The following is an 18,534-nucleotide window of genomic DNA, read 5'->3' as shown; positions in this document are numbered from 1 at the left end:
ATCTTTCCTAGGATAATGCAGATTTATGGTAACCGAGGAAGGCATGCAGGGGATAGAGAAATTCTGGCCAAAGAAAAGACATGAAAAAAATTTAAAACTTTAAAGGGAAGGGATGGGGCAGGGCCAAGGACAATCACGTCTTCAAAATACCTGGTTATCTGAGCTAAAACTCATGATCAAGGGAACAGGTAAAAGGTGCAAAAAACCAGTTCAACTGCGGCCATCCCGGCAGTGGCTCAGCTCCAGGAGAGTTCCTGCACTGTGGGCAAGATAGAGGCTGCCTGGAAGGTAAGAGCTGCATGAGGTGGGAGGTCGTGGGCCCACATTCAGGCATCCATGCATTGCTCAGGACTTCCGCTGAGGGCGGGAAGGACCTCTGCATCCAGGAGTACCAATGTACTGGGACTTTCCTCTTCTGCTAGATCTTTGTGGGGTTGGGGGAGTAGGACAAAGAGAAGCATTCCCCAAGACAACTTATGAAATAAAAATGGAGGTACTACATAGGTAAAAGTAAATGAATAAGCCTGTAACAAAACACAAACCTCTCCATTCCTACATTGTTCAGAAAACAGTTTTCATACATAATATAAAGGAAATGTTCAGGACAGTAGGGTATTACTGGATCTTTTAGTCAGATTTTTGAATTATTCATAGTTTAGGACATACTCACATTTTCTCAGTGTAAAGAACTTTCAAAACAGCCAACCCAAGTAATCATATAAGTAGCTAAGAAAATGCAGAAAGGTTCTTATTGAGATCCTCAACCTAGGGATATGAAAGATTGGGCCACTATAATCAAGAAAGATCAACTCTGGATTAGACTAAGAATCTGCAAACTCAATTACATACCAAGAGCACCAAAGAGTTTCCCCAAAGAAAACTGGGGAAAATTTTAATCTTTTTCAACAGTCAGGTATTAGCAAATATAAGACAAAGGTAAGGTCGCAATAACCATGGGAGAGTAAAAGAGTTTTGGGCCACTCACTCCTTTTAGTGATCAGTATTCTCTTTGATCCCCTTGTACTTTTGGATCTCATCAGTGGGCCAGAAATATGATCAGGAAGAAAGGTGGTTGGGAAAAAGACAGTTGAAAAAGAATGGGAAAGAAACTTTAGGAGATGTGAAACAGTAGGAAGACAACGATGGTGAGAAATTTGACTTAGACAGTAAATGATGAGAATGCCATCAACCGATGTCTTGGGCAATCTAATGAAGGGATTTCCTTCCTCCATCCAAAGCACAACAAACAAAAGTCTGTTGCTGCATCCTTCGCAATGTCTTTAAGTTATGAATTTGAACAGACTCACCTGCTTTTACCAACATAGTTACTTTGCAGTTCATTATCCAAAATTAGAGGGAAATTCTACAATATCTGCCCCATCCACTTAATCCCTGGCCCACTTCAAAAACTGCAACAGGCACTTATAGACAACTGGAGTGTTTGGATTTTTGAAATACTTCTCTTGCACGGGGTTATTTTTAATTGATAAAAATTCAGGCAGCATTGTGTAACTACAAAACGGGAGAGGGGGGAGCACCTTCCATGTCAATATAAGGATTTTTACTTTGCATGCATCTTCACAAAAAATAAAATGGAGGGCAATGTGAATCTGATGATACAATTAAGCCCCCCAATCCCCCAATCATTGTACAGATAGCCAACAAAGCAGATGTGATACCCAGATTGTTGTAATGGATGTTTGGGAAATGGAACTGAGAATTCAGGATTTGTTAGGCCACTCCACTTTCTTCTACAAAATAAGAAGGCAAGCAGTAAAGAATCAAAGAGGTGGCAACCAACACTTCTCTCAAGGCCAGGATAGTCCAACATAAGCATCTCGGACTGGCGTGTTCTCTTGTTCTCTCACGCCTCATGTATTTCTTAGCAATTCAAATCAGCTTGAGAGGCTGAAGCTTATAAACAGGTATTTTTATCACTGAGCATCCTAAAGAAGTCCACGCATCTGCTCTCAAAGATCTACGAAGACTCATTAGAGAGACAGCCTCTAGGACCCTATAATCTTGTACCTCTGTGAGTATTATGAAAGCTGGAGGGACCCTATAGATGACTGTAAAAGAAATGGGAACAATGGCAGATTCAAAAATCCTAAGGCTGAGCCAAGCACACCTCCCTGCTGCTCCTTTCTTGTGCCCACCTAGCAGGACAAATGGCTGGCATACTCCTGGAAAGAAGATGGATCTGTTGATGAAGGCTTGAGCAAAATTAGCAGGTAGAAGGGCACCACAGCAGCTGAGATCCTAACTCCTGCATGCAAGAGCCAGCCCAACAGGCAGAAACAGAAATACAATTAAATTAAGTCAGAAAACCCGCTACAGAAAATGCAGTTACTCAAAGATACAAATAAATGTTCAAAGAAAATTGGCCCCTGACAGGGTTAGTCAAGCTTCTAAATCCAGCTGGAGACAGGCAACTCAGGCTAATACACCAAGGAGGAAGAATGCAAAGATGTAAGCTCTCTGCATCAGGAGCCTGGCTGGGCCGGCCTGGTGTCCACCACACATCCCAGGCCACCAGTGGAGGGGAGCAATTTGGGGTGGCTGGCCAATGAAGCAGGGCTCAGGGAAATAAGATGTGGGCAGACACAAGAATGGATTATGGATGTGCAAGGCTGAGCAGTGCGAAAAACAACAGACTAATCTCTGACATGGCAGACCAAGGGAGCCTTATTTTGTCACCCCTCCTCACAGAAGAAGCAACAGGAAGATGTCCTACCTCTCGCTGCAGCACCAGTTCCTTGGTGAAAAGTGTAGCTTCCTCGCTGAAGGGCTCTCCTTCCTGCACCAAGCCTGGGAGGTTTCGGGCTCCTCTGGGGCATTCAATGCCTGTGTCAGGAGAAAAGGAGAATCTGTGATGAAAAGGTGCCCACTAGGCTTGCTGTCCAATAAGGACGGTCCCCTGACACCTCCAGTGAAGCAGGCGTTACATCTAACTTCCATCCATTCTATCTGAGACGAAGACAGAGGTAATGGGAGAAGTGGAGGAGGGGTTTAGTTCTCTCCAGGTGGAAAAAACCAACACTATCACAGCAGCACCAATGGATAGGAGCTCTCAGCCATGGCATCTGGGAATTATCAAGAGCACATGGCGAAAGGAGCCTTCCAAGTAAGATGAGCAGGAACTCCTCATCCTGCACTGCTCCAACTGACGGTCCCATAGTCTCGCAGCTTGAGCCATCTCTTACAGAAATGGCTCCCTCACCTACTGATATCCCAGCCATTCTGCCTCCTAAGTGCCATTCTCACTGACTCCTGGACATTTTCTCCTTGCTATCTGACTTTTACACCAAATTCAAAAGTGTTAATTCAGTGTCACTTTTCTCTTCAAATAAGCCTCCCCTCTCAACTCTGGGTGTATTCTGGATGATAGTATCATCGGCTTTTCATTCAGAATGAGAGACAGAAAAAAAAGCAAAACACCTCAGAATACTGATGAAATATTAGGTGCCTGGAGCCAAAGAAACCCAGTTTCACATCCCAGCTCTATCACTTATTAGCTGTGTGACCTTAGCCAAATTACTCAGAAACTCTCAGTTTTCCTACTTATAAAACAGATATTATAATATATCCGCTTCTTAAGGTTGCTGTGTGAACTAGGAGAGATTATTTAGAACGATGCCTGCCACATGGAGACGTTTACTATATCCTATTATTAATATTATCTGTATCATCATTATCACTCTTAGCAATTCCCATGCTCAAAACCTCAAAATCCTCTTTGACCCCCACAACCAACCTGTCCCTGAAGACAGAATCCTATCCTTCATACTCTTTTTTTGTATCCAACCACAGGATTCTGTACAAAGTGCTCACTAACCAAGTGAGACTGCCTTTTCTTTCTTTGAGTCAACCCGTTAGTTTTGCAAGTATATTTACCAACTAACAGTGGTCATCTGTGACAGACCATGAAATATGCTACATTTTGATATTTGAGACTTACAAATATTTCAAAAAAATTCACACTGTAGCTATAATTATGACGCTATATAATTACAGACATAATTCCACAAAAAGTGGAACTGGGCTAGAGACATAGGAAATGAAAATGATGAAGATCTGGGGGAGGATGCATGGAGTATGCGTGTCTCTGAATCACTGGTGGTCTCTCCTGCTGCAGTAAGGCAGAACTAAGAGGTGTTACCTTTTATTTACGAACAGCCTCAAGGGAACGTACAAGAGATCTGGCATAGGAGCAGCAGAAGCAGGGTGTCTCGGTGATGGCAAACACCTGCTTGGTGGAGACAAGGTCCCACTGTTGCTAGGACAGAAGGTACATCTCTGTGTATGAATAAAGCTAGGTGCTGCTCATGTTTCTGGCCAGGGCATTGATTCAAGGTGACAAAGCTCAGAAAAAAGGGAATAGGCTATATACTGGGCTTTCAGAAGATAAAGAACGGAGCTTTCTCTCTGAGCCCCAAGGCCTTACAAATGGAATACACCATATCAAATAAAATGCTAGGCCAGGAGAAAGACTGCCACAGGACAGCAGCTTGAGGTGACAGCAAGGACCATTCTGCCACCCTTGAAAAGATGGGACAGATGAAGGCCCCACCCAAGTGTCACATGGCAAAGAAGATCACCAGGGCTGCCTCATTCCTGGCACTTCAGTGCCGGCCGGCAAGGGAGGGGTGGAACATATTTTTGTAAAAGACAGCAATAAACTCATGAGCCAAGGTGCCTGAGATTAACCCTACAGGGAGAGATGAGGCTAGAGAAAAATGGAATGAAAGATGGCCCATGTTTTTTACATCAATAGCCAAAAACACTTTTCTTTTTATATCTGCAAACTAAGCAAGAACAAAATCATCAGAGAGAAAAATAAACAATTCCATTGAACAATCTTGCCACATAACCACAGAAAAAGCATTGTTGCAGAAACAGGCATAATGCTAAAACAAGTGTTCAGTTTGTTTCTGACTCTTAGCAGCCATTTGGGCAGGACAGGACTGGGGTGCTGTTGGGTGGGGCTGCTATGAACTGGGGACTAGAACTGGGATGTAGCTAGGGTACTGCACTGGGCAGCAGGAACTAAGGGGTTGAATTTTCACTATGAGGGCATAAAAGATTTCCGAGCTTCACTTACTGAGTACCACTCTACTCCTCTGTCACTCTCTTGGTATTCTGAAATCTCACCAGGTTGGTCAAGCTATAGAGATTGCAGTTGCTCCCCTGAATCCTGGAGACCACCAAGTGATTAAATTGAGAAAACATGATGGCTCAGTGGGCCAGGGTGTTAAACAAATCAAGCAGAAATATATTCAAAACATTTTTCATGAGATAGTCCTCTGGGCCTGTGAAAACCAAATCCCAGTCACTCCATGTAGACACAAAGGCAAAGAAGGGCCTTTGTTACGTTGCTAGTCCACTTCCCAGCAGTTAAGCCCTAGCACGACAAGAGTAGGAAGCTGAAGTAGGGTGCTTCTGTGCCCTTTTTCAAGTGGAAATAAGTAAATGTCCATTCACATCCATTCCCATCAGGCAGAGGCAGAATCTATTCCCAGACTAAGGTACAAAGTCAGGGCCAGGAGAGCAAGACAGGCTTTATGATATCTGAATGTCTGAGTATTAGAAATTTGCCGAGCCGAGCTACATCTACAGATAGAAGATACTGTAGATGGGCGTTTTTCAAACTTTTTATTCTTACTGTGACCAACATACACACTTACATATGGGTACAAACACCTGTAGACAACCACTGGAAGTAAGAAGCCTTCAATAGATTCCAGAGTTTCAAAACAGTCACATCAGGCAGATTCTGCCAGTGCAATTGTTTAGGCAGGAAGACCATTTCCTGAGGTTTCCTTCTCTGCCATCTTGATATTACCTTTTGCAGAGCAGTATTTATGTATTCATTTATTTATTTGGGGGGTTATTTTTACTGGAGGCCAGCTTAGCAATTATTACGTTTCCACAAAACAATGGTTAATCTTGACTATATATGTTAGTTATATATGTCAGTACATGTTATACTGACAGTCTCTCTTCTGTTCACCATTTCATTAAGGAAAAAAACAAAATGGCTATGACACTGAATTGATTTTAAACCTCTAGTGGGACAAATACCCAGTTTGAAAAACACTGGTATTGACTGAGGTGTAAAGACAGAAGGATGGAAGGACGGGGCAGGTCCTGATGGCTTTCCTGCAGAGTTAAAAAAGTGCTACAACTGAGGGTTTATCCAGTTTCTAGACTTGCTTTTGTGTACTAAGGGACCAAGGAACAGAGCAAAAAATATGCTGTCCACTGATAGAGAGGAGACCACACAAATGGTAACATTCTGAGCCAAAAAGTCAGTTGTCATTGCTGCTGAAAGCCAGATGAAGCCACATGCTGGCAGCGAGCAGAGTTATTATGCTGTGCCCTCCTCTCCCAAGAGCTCAGGGAGCAAGTCAACCTAATCCATGCTGCACCTTTCCTCAAGCAATGCCTGCACTGCTGGGCTGGTGATGCAATAAAATGGACGTTAAAAATAAAAGTTAAAGAAAACAGATGAAGGGAAAGAAAGTTGGGTTCTAAGAAAGCAAACCCAAGGCTGCTGATGCTCAGCTGGGCAGGCTGACAGGCAGCAATGGAGCGCTCCCAAGCCACACAGGGCCTCGGACTGTCAATATGAAGTGAGATATCACTGGAGCTGCAGAAGTTCTCCCCAGCCAGTTGAGGAAGTGCCTGGCTGGATCCTGCATGTTACCACCAATAGCTGTCTTTTCTGATAACATACCAGTGCAGTGCTGCCTGCTGATAAAGATATATTAACTCAGCTGTGCCTCAAATGCCACAGGTGCAAGAGAAGTGCCAAGCTTACCCTGACACAAGCCTTTAAGAAACAAACTATTTTGTTTTAATAAACACAAAACAAGACAAAACACTACACTTAAAAAAAAATCCCAAAAATTCCTGAGCATTTTCCTTCCCTATTATGGGGTGTGCCAGAACAAAGACAGATCCCCCATGGGGGGACTCAGCTGACTTCCACAAGGGCAGGCACAGGAGAGGCAGGTAAGACAAATGCCTGCCCCACCTCCTGCTCCATGTGGCTGCTGCTCCTGACCTCTTTCAAACTCTATAGGTCCATCTGCCTATAAGCAAAAACTCATTATTTTTCACACCTTTTCTAGACTTTCTGGGATATGAATGGTTGACCATGGCTATTTGAAACAAAACAAAACAAAACAAAAGGAAATAAAATCAAGTAAAAAGAGGTTTCTGCCTGACTCTGTATAGTTCAGGAAGAGAAAATTCATTGCTAGCCATCAGCACATCATGATTCTGGGTTCTGCTCTGCCACTGATAGAATATTAAACTTATCCAGGCCTCATCTGTCTATACAATGAAGGATATGCAAGGCCTTCTCTGGACACAAAATCTTACCATTTTGGTTATACCCTTTTGAGATTCCTCACCCAAGCCTTGACTCATGGAGTATAAATATCCAACAAAATGCTGGGCTATGGAGCAATCATTCTATTAAAAAAATTATACATTTAGAGACATTGACTAACTAGGTCAATTAACACAAATACTGTGGTCAGTCAGCTTTGGAACAAGAAGTACACATTCTTGTTAATGACAAGACAATGGGCTCTGTAAGAGATTCCATTGATGGCTATGTGAAACTTATGTATCGCTCTGAGTATTTTACACTCTTTGTCGAGTTTTATGATAACTAAGTCTCAGGACTCAAAATGTGTTCACTTTTTCCTTTATTGGGCAGTGGGAGCTAAGGGAAGTGTGACAAATTGGCCTTAGCTGGAAGTATGTGACAGCTTCCCAGTGGCACTTATTCCACCACTAAGAGACCAGGCATTAGCTGAAGGAGACAAAACTCAAGTGGAAACAAAAAACAGTTTGAAGGATTAGTCAACGGTGTCTACTGCATGCCCGCTGTGTTCTCACTACTGCATCAGACATCACAGTGGCACAGGAGGCATGCAGAACCTGCCTTCTGTCCACGGGGTACACTGAAAAATCCACCAGCTCATCTAGCAGACCTCTACTCTCCATTGAACTAATACTTGTCAATGTCTACTCTGGGCCAGGAAGATGAGGATTGTTGTGGAAGATGAGGATTCAATGATGAAAACACTTTGTGCTCATGAAGTTAGTTACCAACTAGGAAAGATTATTTTACTCTACTATTGTAAAAGGTATGTTATTGGTGACTGGATTTGCCATTTGGCCTATATGTTGCATAATGTTAAGAAATAGTACATGGCCGGGCACAGTGGCTCAAGCCTGTAATCCCAGCACTCTGGGAGGCCAAGGCAGGCGGATCACTTGAGGTCAGGAGTTTGAGACCAGCCTGGCCAAGATGGTGAAACCCCGCCTCTACTAAAAATACAAAAATTGGCAGGGTGTGGTGGTGTGCACCTGTAGGGCCAGCTACTCAGGAGGCTGAGGCAGGAGAACCACTTGAATTCCAGAGGTGGAGGTTGCAGTGAGCTGAGATTGTACCACTGCACTCTAGCCTGGGCTAGAAGTGCATGTGTGGCTAGGAAGCTATTGGCAGAATGTAGTGGACAACTCAATCACGGGGCTTAACAGGACACATCCCTCACTAAGGAGACAGCCTCGGGCAGTCTCCTTAGCACATGACCTCTGTTCTCTCCGCACACCACAAGCTGGGAATGGGAAGTCAGCGCAGAAGGTGGGGAATGGCAGAGAGGGAGGGAGTGGTGCTGTACCAGCTTCAAGGGTAGCAAATGTGCAGTCAGGCCAGCAATAGGAAAAACAGCTCTATTCAAATAGAAATGGCAGATGCCAGGTGAGCCAATAAGAGTCTCCTTCTGGAATTTGAACTGAGCAGTGTTTAAAACACAATCCCCGCAGGAGCCAGAGGAAGGAGGCAATAAGCAGAGGGGACGAACTGACATTAACACTGGAGATCTACAGTGAGGTCCCTGGAGCAGTCTCAGACTCAGAATCACCTCAGGTTCCAGGATCTGTGACACCTGACCCTACCTAGGCTCCTATTAGATTTTCATGGATATTCCTCTGCTCTCTCCCCTCACTGACACTGTAAGCCAATCTGTGAGGATCTGGTACTTTCAACCAAACTAAAACTAAAACTATAACAAAAACAATGCATCTTAGGGCAGGCACTGTGTCATATTCAGATTTTAATCTTTCCAGCACTTAACATACTATGTAGCACACAGTGGCATTGGAGACGCTCAATAAATGTTGAATGAATATTAGTGAAAAATAGTTCTGAAAAACGTAAACACACAGAGAAAAAGATGGTTGATGAACTGTCAGGGCGCAGAGCTGAGATGAGGTTTAGTCTGACACACCTGGAGAACAGAGGTGTTTTATGCAAATACCAGGAAAGGGGCCAACAGAATCCATAACTACATCCATCCCACTTTCCCATGGTTATATAACACTTCAAGGATTAAACAAAGTATTGCATAGCTACACCCTTTTACCCCACTGGTCTTTAAATTGGCACATTTAGAGAACGTGGTTTAACTACAGAGTTGAAGTGGTCAACACTGACCAGCTATGTCAGAGAGACCTGAGGCTGGAGCATAGCAGAAATGTTTAGCTTCTGACATGCCAAAGGAGGAAAACAATTATCACTCATGACCTATGTTCAATTCTAGGAAAGTTATGTGGCCACATGGAAATGCAGAAAACTGGAGCACACTTAAAGAGAGCAGGGGAAAATGACTCAGGGGCGTGGAGACCTGCCTTTAAAGGGAAGATAAAAGGTGCTAAATTTGTACAGCTCAGCTAAGCGGTGACTAAGAGGGTGACAGGATAACAATCTGCAAATATTTGAAAGGTGTAAACACAAGAAAGGAGGGAGAATGCCTAGCCTGAAAACAGGGGGTGTAATTATTAGGGGAAAGAAAATCTGGACGCCATATCGGAAAAACTTAGTGTGGGGATGACTACTGGGATATAAATAAGTTTCCCAATGGAAGGAAAAATGTTATTCAGTCTTAAAGCTGAAAGATGGTCACTAAGTCCACTCCTCTGCTTACAGTGAGGAGCCCAGGCCAGTGAATGGTGATTTCATTTTATATATTTAGGCAAATTAATAATATTCAATATTATTGAATATTCAATACCTCTGCTTTAAATAATGCTCCCTGAAATTTCAACACAATTTTTGTTGATCAAACGATGGGGGAGACAAAATGGCAGTTTTGATGGAACTTTCACAATAAAACAGGGTTTATCTCCCTAGCCACAAACCTAGCTAGCAGATAAAGGGGTGCTCAGTGCAGATGTAGGGGGCGGACAGTGGGGAGAGGAACTGGAGGCAAGAGTATCTCATCTAGTTTTCATCTTCCTTTCTAGTCTTTAAGACCCCAGGCAGGAATGCTGTAAAAGTTTTCCAGATAGGAAACTATGGACACCTCTCCTTTCTATAGACTGCACTTGGTCCCCTGGAGTCATTGTCAAGGACAAGACACAGAACACCAAAACAAGCTTCCTGTCCCACTGACTGCACTCCCATACCTCTGCCTGAGTACCTGCTGCTGCAGCTACTCGATTTATAATCCACAGGCTCCCAGCAGTTTTTTACCCCTAGACTCAATTAGTTCCATTTCTACACTTTCCCATACCACCCTTCTCCCCACCAAAAAACAAAACAAAATTGTAAAACGCCCCACTACACATAGACTGTAAGATACTTAAACTCCGTATAAAGGCTGAGAAAAGCAACACTTTTAAGTTTGTCCAGGCCGATTTCAAAAATTCTTCAGTGCCAACAATATATAGACAGGTATTCCCTCCTTAAGTATCAAGAACAAAATCGAGAACTTTTAACCATCAACATGAAAGGTAAAGTCAGACAGACCATCTGCCTAATTTTAAGGAATGTAGTTATCACTTAAATAACATACAAAGCCAAATCAGTTCATGCCATTGCTTCTCAGACCTGTAATAGCTCATACACCAAAAACTTGTACTTCTTGCTCATAAGCTTTAAAGTAGAAAGAATTTGGATGGCTCAGGTTGCAAACGCTGTCAATGAATCAGTTCACTATTGAAAACTGCACATCATCTCACTTAGGGCGTATATTTCCACATTCCTAAAATGGCCCAAAGAAAAAGGGAAATGGCAGACCAGTTGGTTCCCAAGAGTTTGTTCTTCATGATATGAGGCTACAGTTTGTACTAAAAGGTTTAGAAGTAAAACAAAGATTTTGCATTCTCTCAAATTCTTTATTCTCTCCCTTGTTCTCTAAACTCCTACTTTATTACCTCAGGGGAGGTAGCATCTTGTGGGCCAATTTTGGAACATGTCACTACTAAAGCTCTTTCAATGATCAGAATAAAGGGATAAAAGAAGAATGAAGGGATCCTAATTAAAGGGATCAAATACCTCAGGTAATTGTAGTCAGGGGAGTCAGAACTGGGCAGAAGCTGAGACCGAAGCTGTTTTTAGTCACAGCTCCAATTTTTTAGGATAGACTTTTTAGGATAGGTTGTTCGGATTTTGTAATGTTTGATGCATTTGTTGAAAGACCAGGCACTGAAGTTAATTTGGAATAGGAACAAGAAAACCAAGTCTTCACAATGCAATGGAAACTGCAGCTCTCTTTGAAGAAAGGAAGGGGAAGAGAAGAGAAGCATCTACAGACAGGAAGTGCGGTGCTTGGCTGTTAAACATGCCTTAAGTTTCTGATACAAGTCATAATAGTTGTTCGCCTGTTAATGGTAGATCTCTATTCTACAGTCATTTGAGGTAAGGGATATGCCACTTCTCTCTACATCCCCGGTATCTGGCAAACAGAAGATGCTCAATAATTCAGTTTGCTACATGAATGCCGGAGAGGAGAAAATCTAGCAATAACAGATACACCAAACCTGTTACAACAACCTGCTTTTCCAAGAGTTCTGGATGCATATGAGTTAACATGTGGAGTACTGATGACGAATTCTAGTACTACTTATTCTCAGGACTTAAAGGTGAGTGTGTGGTTAAATGCTCAATCATTGACCACAGCCAGTGGAAGAGGCAAGGAAGGGATGACTTAGAGGCCTTATACTGAATATCTTGCTCTCAGTCTAGCCAGGCAATGTACAAAACCAGCTTCACTGAATTTGATTTATTGTTAGCTTTAGACACCACACAATCTCTCCCAAATGGGAAAAAAGCATTTTTAGATGGAGCTGGTACAGAAGATAACAATCAGGCCAGCATGGGAATAACCTTTTATAATCCCCATTGCAGAGCAAGATCTGAAAACAATGATTTTTAAGGGGAGAAAAAAAAAAAACCCTCTCACTGATTAACGAGGCCTTTCCCTTTCTGTGGCATCCCAAGAGCAGGCTGTAACCCACCTCACCAGGCTGTCTCTGGAGGTGTGTTTGGGAAGGGGACTGGAGATCGCAGGCTGTCCGCTTCCCAATGCCCATGTTCATTTTTGGGGATTGCTATAAGCAGCAGCTGCAATAATGTCACCGTCAGCTACTAGCAGAAAGAACAACTGGGCATGGGAGAGACCTGTGCCTTTCAAATTTTTTTTTTTTTTCCTGGGTTTCTCTTTATTATCCATACCAAAACAACAACCTCATACCTTCATTAACAAATTCACAGAAAACAAAGTATCTGAGGTCAAAAGCTAGAGCTGCAGTCTTCTGAATGACAAGAAAGCTCCTACATGGCTCAAGCTTTTATGTAACACAGTGGCACTGTGCAGACAGCATCTAACAGGCACAAATGCTACGTCTGAGCAAGGAAGAGGAGTTGGTTTCTATGAGAACCTCAACTTTTATTTCTTCTGACTTATTTTAAAGCAATAGGACTTTATCTTTAAATCAAATAAAACGTATTTTTCTCCCTTTTGATTTTTGGCACCAAAGGTTCCTATTCTTGGTCTTTTTTATTCCATGTTAATTGATAAAGAGAAAAATTTGAATCTACTGTCCAGGCTGCTAGAGATTTGCTACAAGGTGAAGAGAAAGCCACAGGAGATACCCCTATGGATCTTGCAAGTCTCCGCTTCCATGAGGTATTCTGGCACACACCTGGCAGCCAAATGTAAAAGCTACTTACTTGCATAAATTTAGAGTGACTTTTTCTAGACCAAGCTGTTTTATTTGAACAAAATGGTTCTGAGATGTGTGGAGTGTACTTCTAAACTATTGCCTTTTTTGAGCTTTCACTCAAAGAAAATTGCTCTGAGCTCCTCCTCCTGAGGCAAGTGAATTCCAAATGTCTAGAGATTAGTATACTTAGCCTACAGTAGGATGGGGAGGAAAAACCAGCTAGTGTCAGGAATATTAAGACTTAAGAACCAAAGAGCATGAATAAAAAAAACCTCTGGGCTGAGAAACTCTTAGCAAGAGTTCTTCACCTCACTAACTTTACTTTAAAGAAAAAGAAAAATAAAATAAAATAAAGCAAGCAAAAAGGGAAAGGAATTGTGAAAAGTCAAGGTTCTCCAAGAGCACAGGCCAAGCTACATATATCCTATCCCGAGTAGCTTGAATCCTGGGCCAGCTGTGGGTCAAGAATGGCATTTGCCTTATTCATCTATTTATTTTTTAGTTACCATACTCTAAAGCAGGGAACAACAGACAACTTCCTGAAGACTAAGTCTGCCCACTGATTTTACACAGCTCATGAGCTAAGAATGATTTTTACATTTTTGAATGGTTAAGACAAAAATCAGAAGAAGAATATTTGTGACATGTTATAGGATATAATAAATTCCTCTTCAAAGGTTTTAGCCTGTAAATTGTTAAGTACAATGAGTTCTGAGATCCTTTCCAAAGAATCAATATATCAGTATGTTCAGCTCCCCTGTTCTTTGTTCTTCATTTTAAAGTTTAACTTCCTCGTTCTTTACATCTCCTTGCCCCTAGTTTCAGTAAACAACCCCCTCCTAGCCTCTATCACCTGCTCTGACCTTAGTCATCCTTGGTCACCTGCTCTGTTCTTATTCATCCAGAGTCACCTGTTCTGTAACTGCCCTTCCTGCCAAACTACTCACCCTGCCACTCCAGCTCGTACCCCTGCTCTCTTTAAAAGAGCCAATCAGAATTAGCTTAGAGTGTGCGGTCCAACCCTAGCCGATAGGGAAACAACACAGCAATAGGGGCTACCTGCCCCTTCCCCTCCCTCGTTCAAGTGTGCTCTCGCCATTGCTCCATCCGTGAGTCGCACCCTTCTACAGAAGTAAAATTGCCTTGCTGAGAAAATTTATGTTCGAGTGCTGTTTCTTTTGCCACACTGAAAATTTATTTCCAACAATGTGAAGACTATGAAATTCAAATTTCAGTGTCAATAAACGAAGTCTTATTAGAACATGGCCACATGTATTTGCTGTCTATGACTGCTTTCATAGTACAGGGCTAGAGTTGTACCATGAATATTTGTAACAAAGACCATAAGGCCCACAAAGACTAAGATATTTACTATTTGCCCCTTTCTAGAAAAAGCTCGCCAACACGCTCTGAAGCATGTTGCATGGTGGTTTAAAAAAAAATACAGGCGGCCAGGTGTGGTGGCTCACGTCTGTAATCCCAGCACTTTGGGAGGCCGAGGTGGGTGGATCACCTGAGGTCAGGAGTTCAAGACCAGCCTGGCCAACATGGTGAAACCCCACCTCTACTAAAAATACAAAAATTGGCCAGGCGTGATGGTGTGCGCCTGTAATCCCAGCTACTCGGCAGGCTGAGGCAGGAGAATCGCTTGAACCCGATAGTACAGGGTAACTAAACCTGATGTTTAGTTATCAGTACAGGTGACAGCATAAAATGTTAAATTATAATAAATAAAAATAATATTTAAAAAACCTTATGGTCACGTGACCTAGAAGGTAAAAGGAATGAAAACATGGCTTAGGGGAAATGGCCAGAGGCAGCTGACATTAACCGCAGGTATGTGCCCTTAACCTTTCTCTCCTGAGCCCTGTTCTATGAATGTCCACTTTCCTGTACGTCTGATCATTCTATTTTATTCCCACTGTCCTCCCACAGATGCATATTTCCCCATTCAAAACATACTTTCCATAAGCTCAAACCTTGAAAATGCCAGAGTTGCCACTCTGTTCTTCATTATAACTGCTTCTCTCCACTTCCTGACCAATCTGCTCACCATTACATTTCTTGTGAAGAAGTCCTTTGCTCCAAAGATGTTGTCCTTAGACTTTGTCTTTCAACTAAATGATAGTTAGAAGTCCTACGGTATTTACCACTGAGCGCCAACCCCTTAGTGAGATCCTTTCTTCCTTGATGCTTCTGTCTTCTAGGTGTCCTATCTCTCTGGCTGCTTGTTTTGTTTCTTACTGTTGCCCTCAGTCATGCACTGGGCCCTTTTTTTCTCTCTGCACTATCCTTTGGCAGGTCTATCCATTCTCACCTTCTCTATTCACTGTGATCATGCAGAACTCAGACATGTAATCCTGGCTCTATACCCAATTGCCAAACATCTAACAACTGCCCACGTCTCCCCTTGGATGTCCTGCCAAGACCTCAAACTCAACATGTCTTAAAACCAAACTCATCTTCTTCCTCCTAAACCTCTGCCACCTACCTCCTCCTCTTCCAGAGTTCCCCATTCTGGTTCCAGCATGACCATCCTCTTGGGCTGAAAACCTCTCTTATCTTCTTCCCTACTCTATCCACATAACCCAGTGACTGCTACATCCTCTTGATTCCATTATTTTCCCTTCTATAGTTATTCCTCTCAATCTTCAACATACCTCTGTTTGTCAGGCTCTTGTCACTTGTGGCCAAGAATCTTCTGATCGATCTACCTGTGCCTGCCCTCGATTTTTCCCTATACTTATTCTTTATACACACTACCAGCTTAATCTACTATTCTTTATACTTCATACCATACTATTCTTTATACCATACTATTCTTTATACACACTACCAGCTTAATCTACTACCAGATTAATCAGCTACCAGATTAATCTTCCTAAAACACAATGTTCTGCTTCTTATTTTCTTTTTTTTTATTTGCTTCCAAACAAAATCAGAACTCCACAATCTGACATTCTAGGCCTTCTAAGATCTGGTCCAGTTCCTTCGGACCATATAAAACATGCATTACCCATCTGACACCTTTTCAAATATTTGAAGAGACTTGCAACATCTATTTCTTCTCATTCTCAAGTCTTATTTTCTCTGGGTTGAACATTTCTAAGGTCCTCATGAGACGTGAATTTTGATTTCTTACCATTCTACTCTTTTTCTTTCTTCTTTAAACCTACATAAGATGAAGTGAATCTTCAAACTGAAAATATCTTTCTAGTTGATTTAATTAAAAACGTCCGATGGGGGTGGTGGAGTGTGCAACAGGGAGCATCCCTTTTTCTGCACTGTTGAGAGCCGACTCCGGAAGCATTCGCAGTGAAATGTGCTGCTTTGTTGGATAAACGGGGGAGGGGTGTGGAGAGACTGCATATCAGTCTTCTCTCTGTGTGGCCAGGCAGAGTTGGACTTTTCCTCCAGGAAGCATGCTGCAGCAAGAGACAGCTCCATTAGTGCGAGCGGAATCCCCAGACTGAAGGAAATGGGAAGCCCGCAAGACACCATGTAGGGGAGGTGGAGCCTGTCCCAGCAAAGGTTTCCTGCCTCCACGGCCTCCATTCCAGCTTTCATTCTCTGTCTCTCAGCAGCAGCCCCAGGCACTGTGGAGACCCTGGTGGTGTTGTGACAAGCAGTCTATTCATTTCCTTCTCTCATTCACTGGGCTTTAAGGGATCAAAAGGAACAGCAAATCCAAACCACTGCCCAGAATTCACTTTGCAGAATTCAGGGAAAGATTGTTCTACTGAAGTGATGATTTTCCCTGGTTGGGAGACCTGAGGGAAAGAAAAGGACTTCTGCATCCTTTACTTTCCACTGATGCAACATTGCAGACATGAATATTTCAGTCACCACTGTGGCCAGTGGACAGGGAAGGCACAGCAGTGCACTCAACGGAAGCTTTTTAGCCCCTGTCACCGTGTGGCAACAGTGCACCAAAGCACCAGGATTTCAACTGTCATGCTGGACACAAAGCTTCAGTTGAAAAGAAGGAGGGCAGTGAGGGAGAAAATCAGGTACCCAACAGACCCGCATCTCGTTTTTATTTTTGCAGCCATGCGGGAGGTATTAACTTGTGCCATCAGGCTGTGCCTGTCTTCCAGGGAGAGGAAAGCTGCTCCAGTGTGCTCCGCACAAAAGAAGGACAGCACCAGGATGGGAAGCTTGCCTGAAATCAGGATTTCTAATAAGGGTGGGGCAGGGGAGGGAGTGGCGAGGACTGATTACGGAGAGGAGGAGTAAACTTCCTGAACACAGCTCTCCACAAAGCACATTCCCCGACCAGGGTTCCTGGTGCCTGTGACAGCCAAGGGGTGTGTGTGAGCTTGTGCACTTGTCTGTGCTCACTCACCCAAGGAAATAGGGTGGGGAATAAGAGAGGAAAGGAGAACAGGGTGGAGGAGGGGCTAAGGAAACCACAGTGGCCATCTCTGAGGGCTGAACTCTCATGTATAAGCCCATGGTGGGACATAGCAACTGTCACAATGACCCAAATCAGAAACTGGTATTTGGGAAGAATGTAGGAAGAATGCTGAATGGAGCCGGACCTGCCTACTAACAGCCATGAGCACCTCTGTGGGGGTGTCAGAGTGGAGTGGAGCAGAGAGAAGAACGGGGTAGCGTGCTCGGCGCTACAGCGCACAGAAGAAAGTCTCATGCCAGGGCAAAAGCGAGGAGCCACCCCTTCTGTAGTGATCTGCCAGCCTCACACCCTTCACATGTCTTCCAAAGCCCCAGGCTGGCTGCCTGCTCTGCTCCCTTTGTCCATCCTGCAGACTTTGGTAGATGCTGGCTTGTTTGTGCCTTTTCACTCACTTTGGTTCCTTGTTCCCTCTCCACCATATCTTAATCCTGCTCTCTGTCAGGCCATTCTTGTGTAGTATCACAAGCAGAAAGAAACTTAGCTGAAGCCTTTTACTGTGATTGCTGGCTGCTCCGGGGTGCAAGCACAGGGGAGTCAATCTCTCTTACACACACACACACACACACACACACACACACACACACACACACACGAGGGGAGTCAATCTCTCACATACACACGCGCGTGCACGCCCACACATACAAACACAAGTAATGCTTCTCCTGAGTGTCTCCCTACTACACTCAACTCAATACTGGGGTGTAAACAAGTGGCCTGCTCAAAAACACCTAAATTAATGGAAAAATGATGGGCTGCACGTCCTTGTAGGGAAATTTGGGGAGTCTGAAAAGCTGTATGGTTTGTGTGTGCCTCTTTTGTGTAACAATATATTTTGGTTTTCATAGTTTTTATCATTAAAGAAATTGTATGTCCTCTAAAAATATAAAACAAAACAAACAAAATCAAGTGGCCAGTCACAAATAGGGCTTTTTCTCTTTGGGTAACTCCCTCTGCAATTTACAAAGTGCCTGGACACTCTCTGGCCCAAATGGATCCCCCCAGGTCTGAAGGCAATTAGATCTCCTGACACAAGATGCTCTTCAGCAATACAACTCAAGACCCAGGGGACAAAGGAAGATGGCCTTTTCTTT

At 43.3% G+C, this 18,534-nt stretch overlaps 1 protein-coding gene across 1 annotated transcript in view; it reads right to left on the bottom strand.

Annotated features, from left to right (window-relative positions):
* Positions 1–18,534, bottom strand: part of SND1 (staphylococcal nuclease and tudor domain containing 1) — a 437,174-nt gene that overhangs the window by 98,880 nt on the left and 319,760 nt on the right. Inside the window, exon 16 of the mRNA XM_004046157.5 lies at positions 2,735–2,844. Coding sequence (XP_004046205.1) covers positions 2,735–2,844 — 110 coding nt within the window. The remainder of the gene's footprint in view (positions 1–2,734; positions 2,845–18,534) is intronic.

This window comes from Gorilla gorilla, chromosome 6, assembly GCF_029281585.2.
Source record: "Gorilla gorilla gorilla isolate KB3781 chromosome 6, NHGRI_mGorGor1-v2.1_pri, whole genome shotgun sequence".
NCBI lineage: Eukaryota > Metazoa > Chordata > Mammalia > Primates > Hominidae > Gorilla > Gorilla gorilla.
Note: the sequence above shows the minus strand (reverse complement) of the source record. Positions and strands in the feature narration are given on the sequence as shown.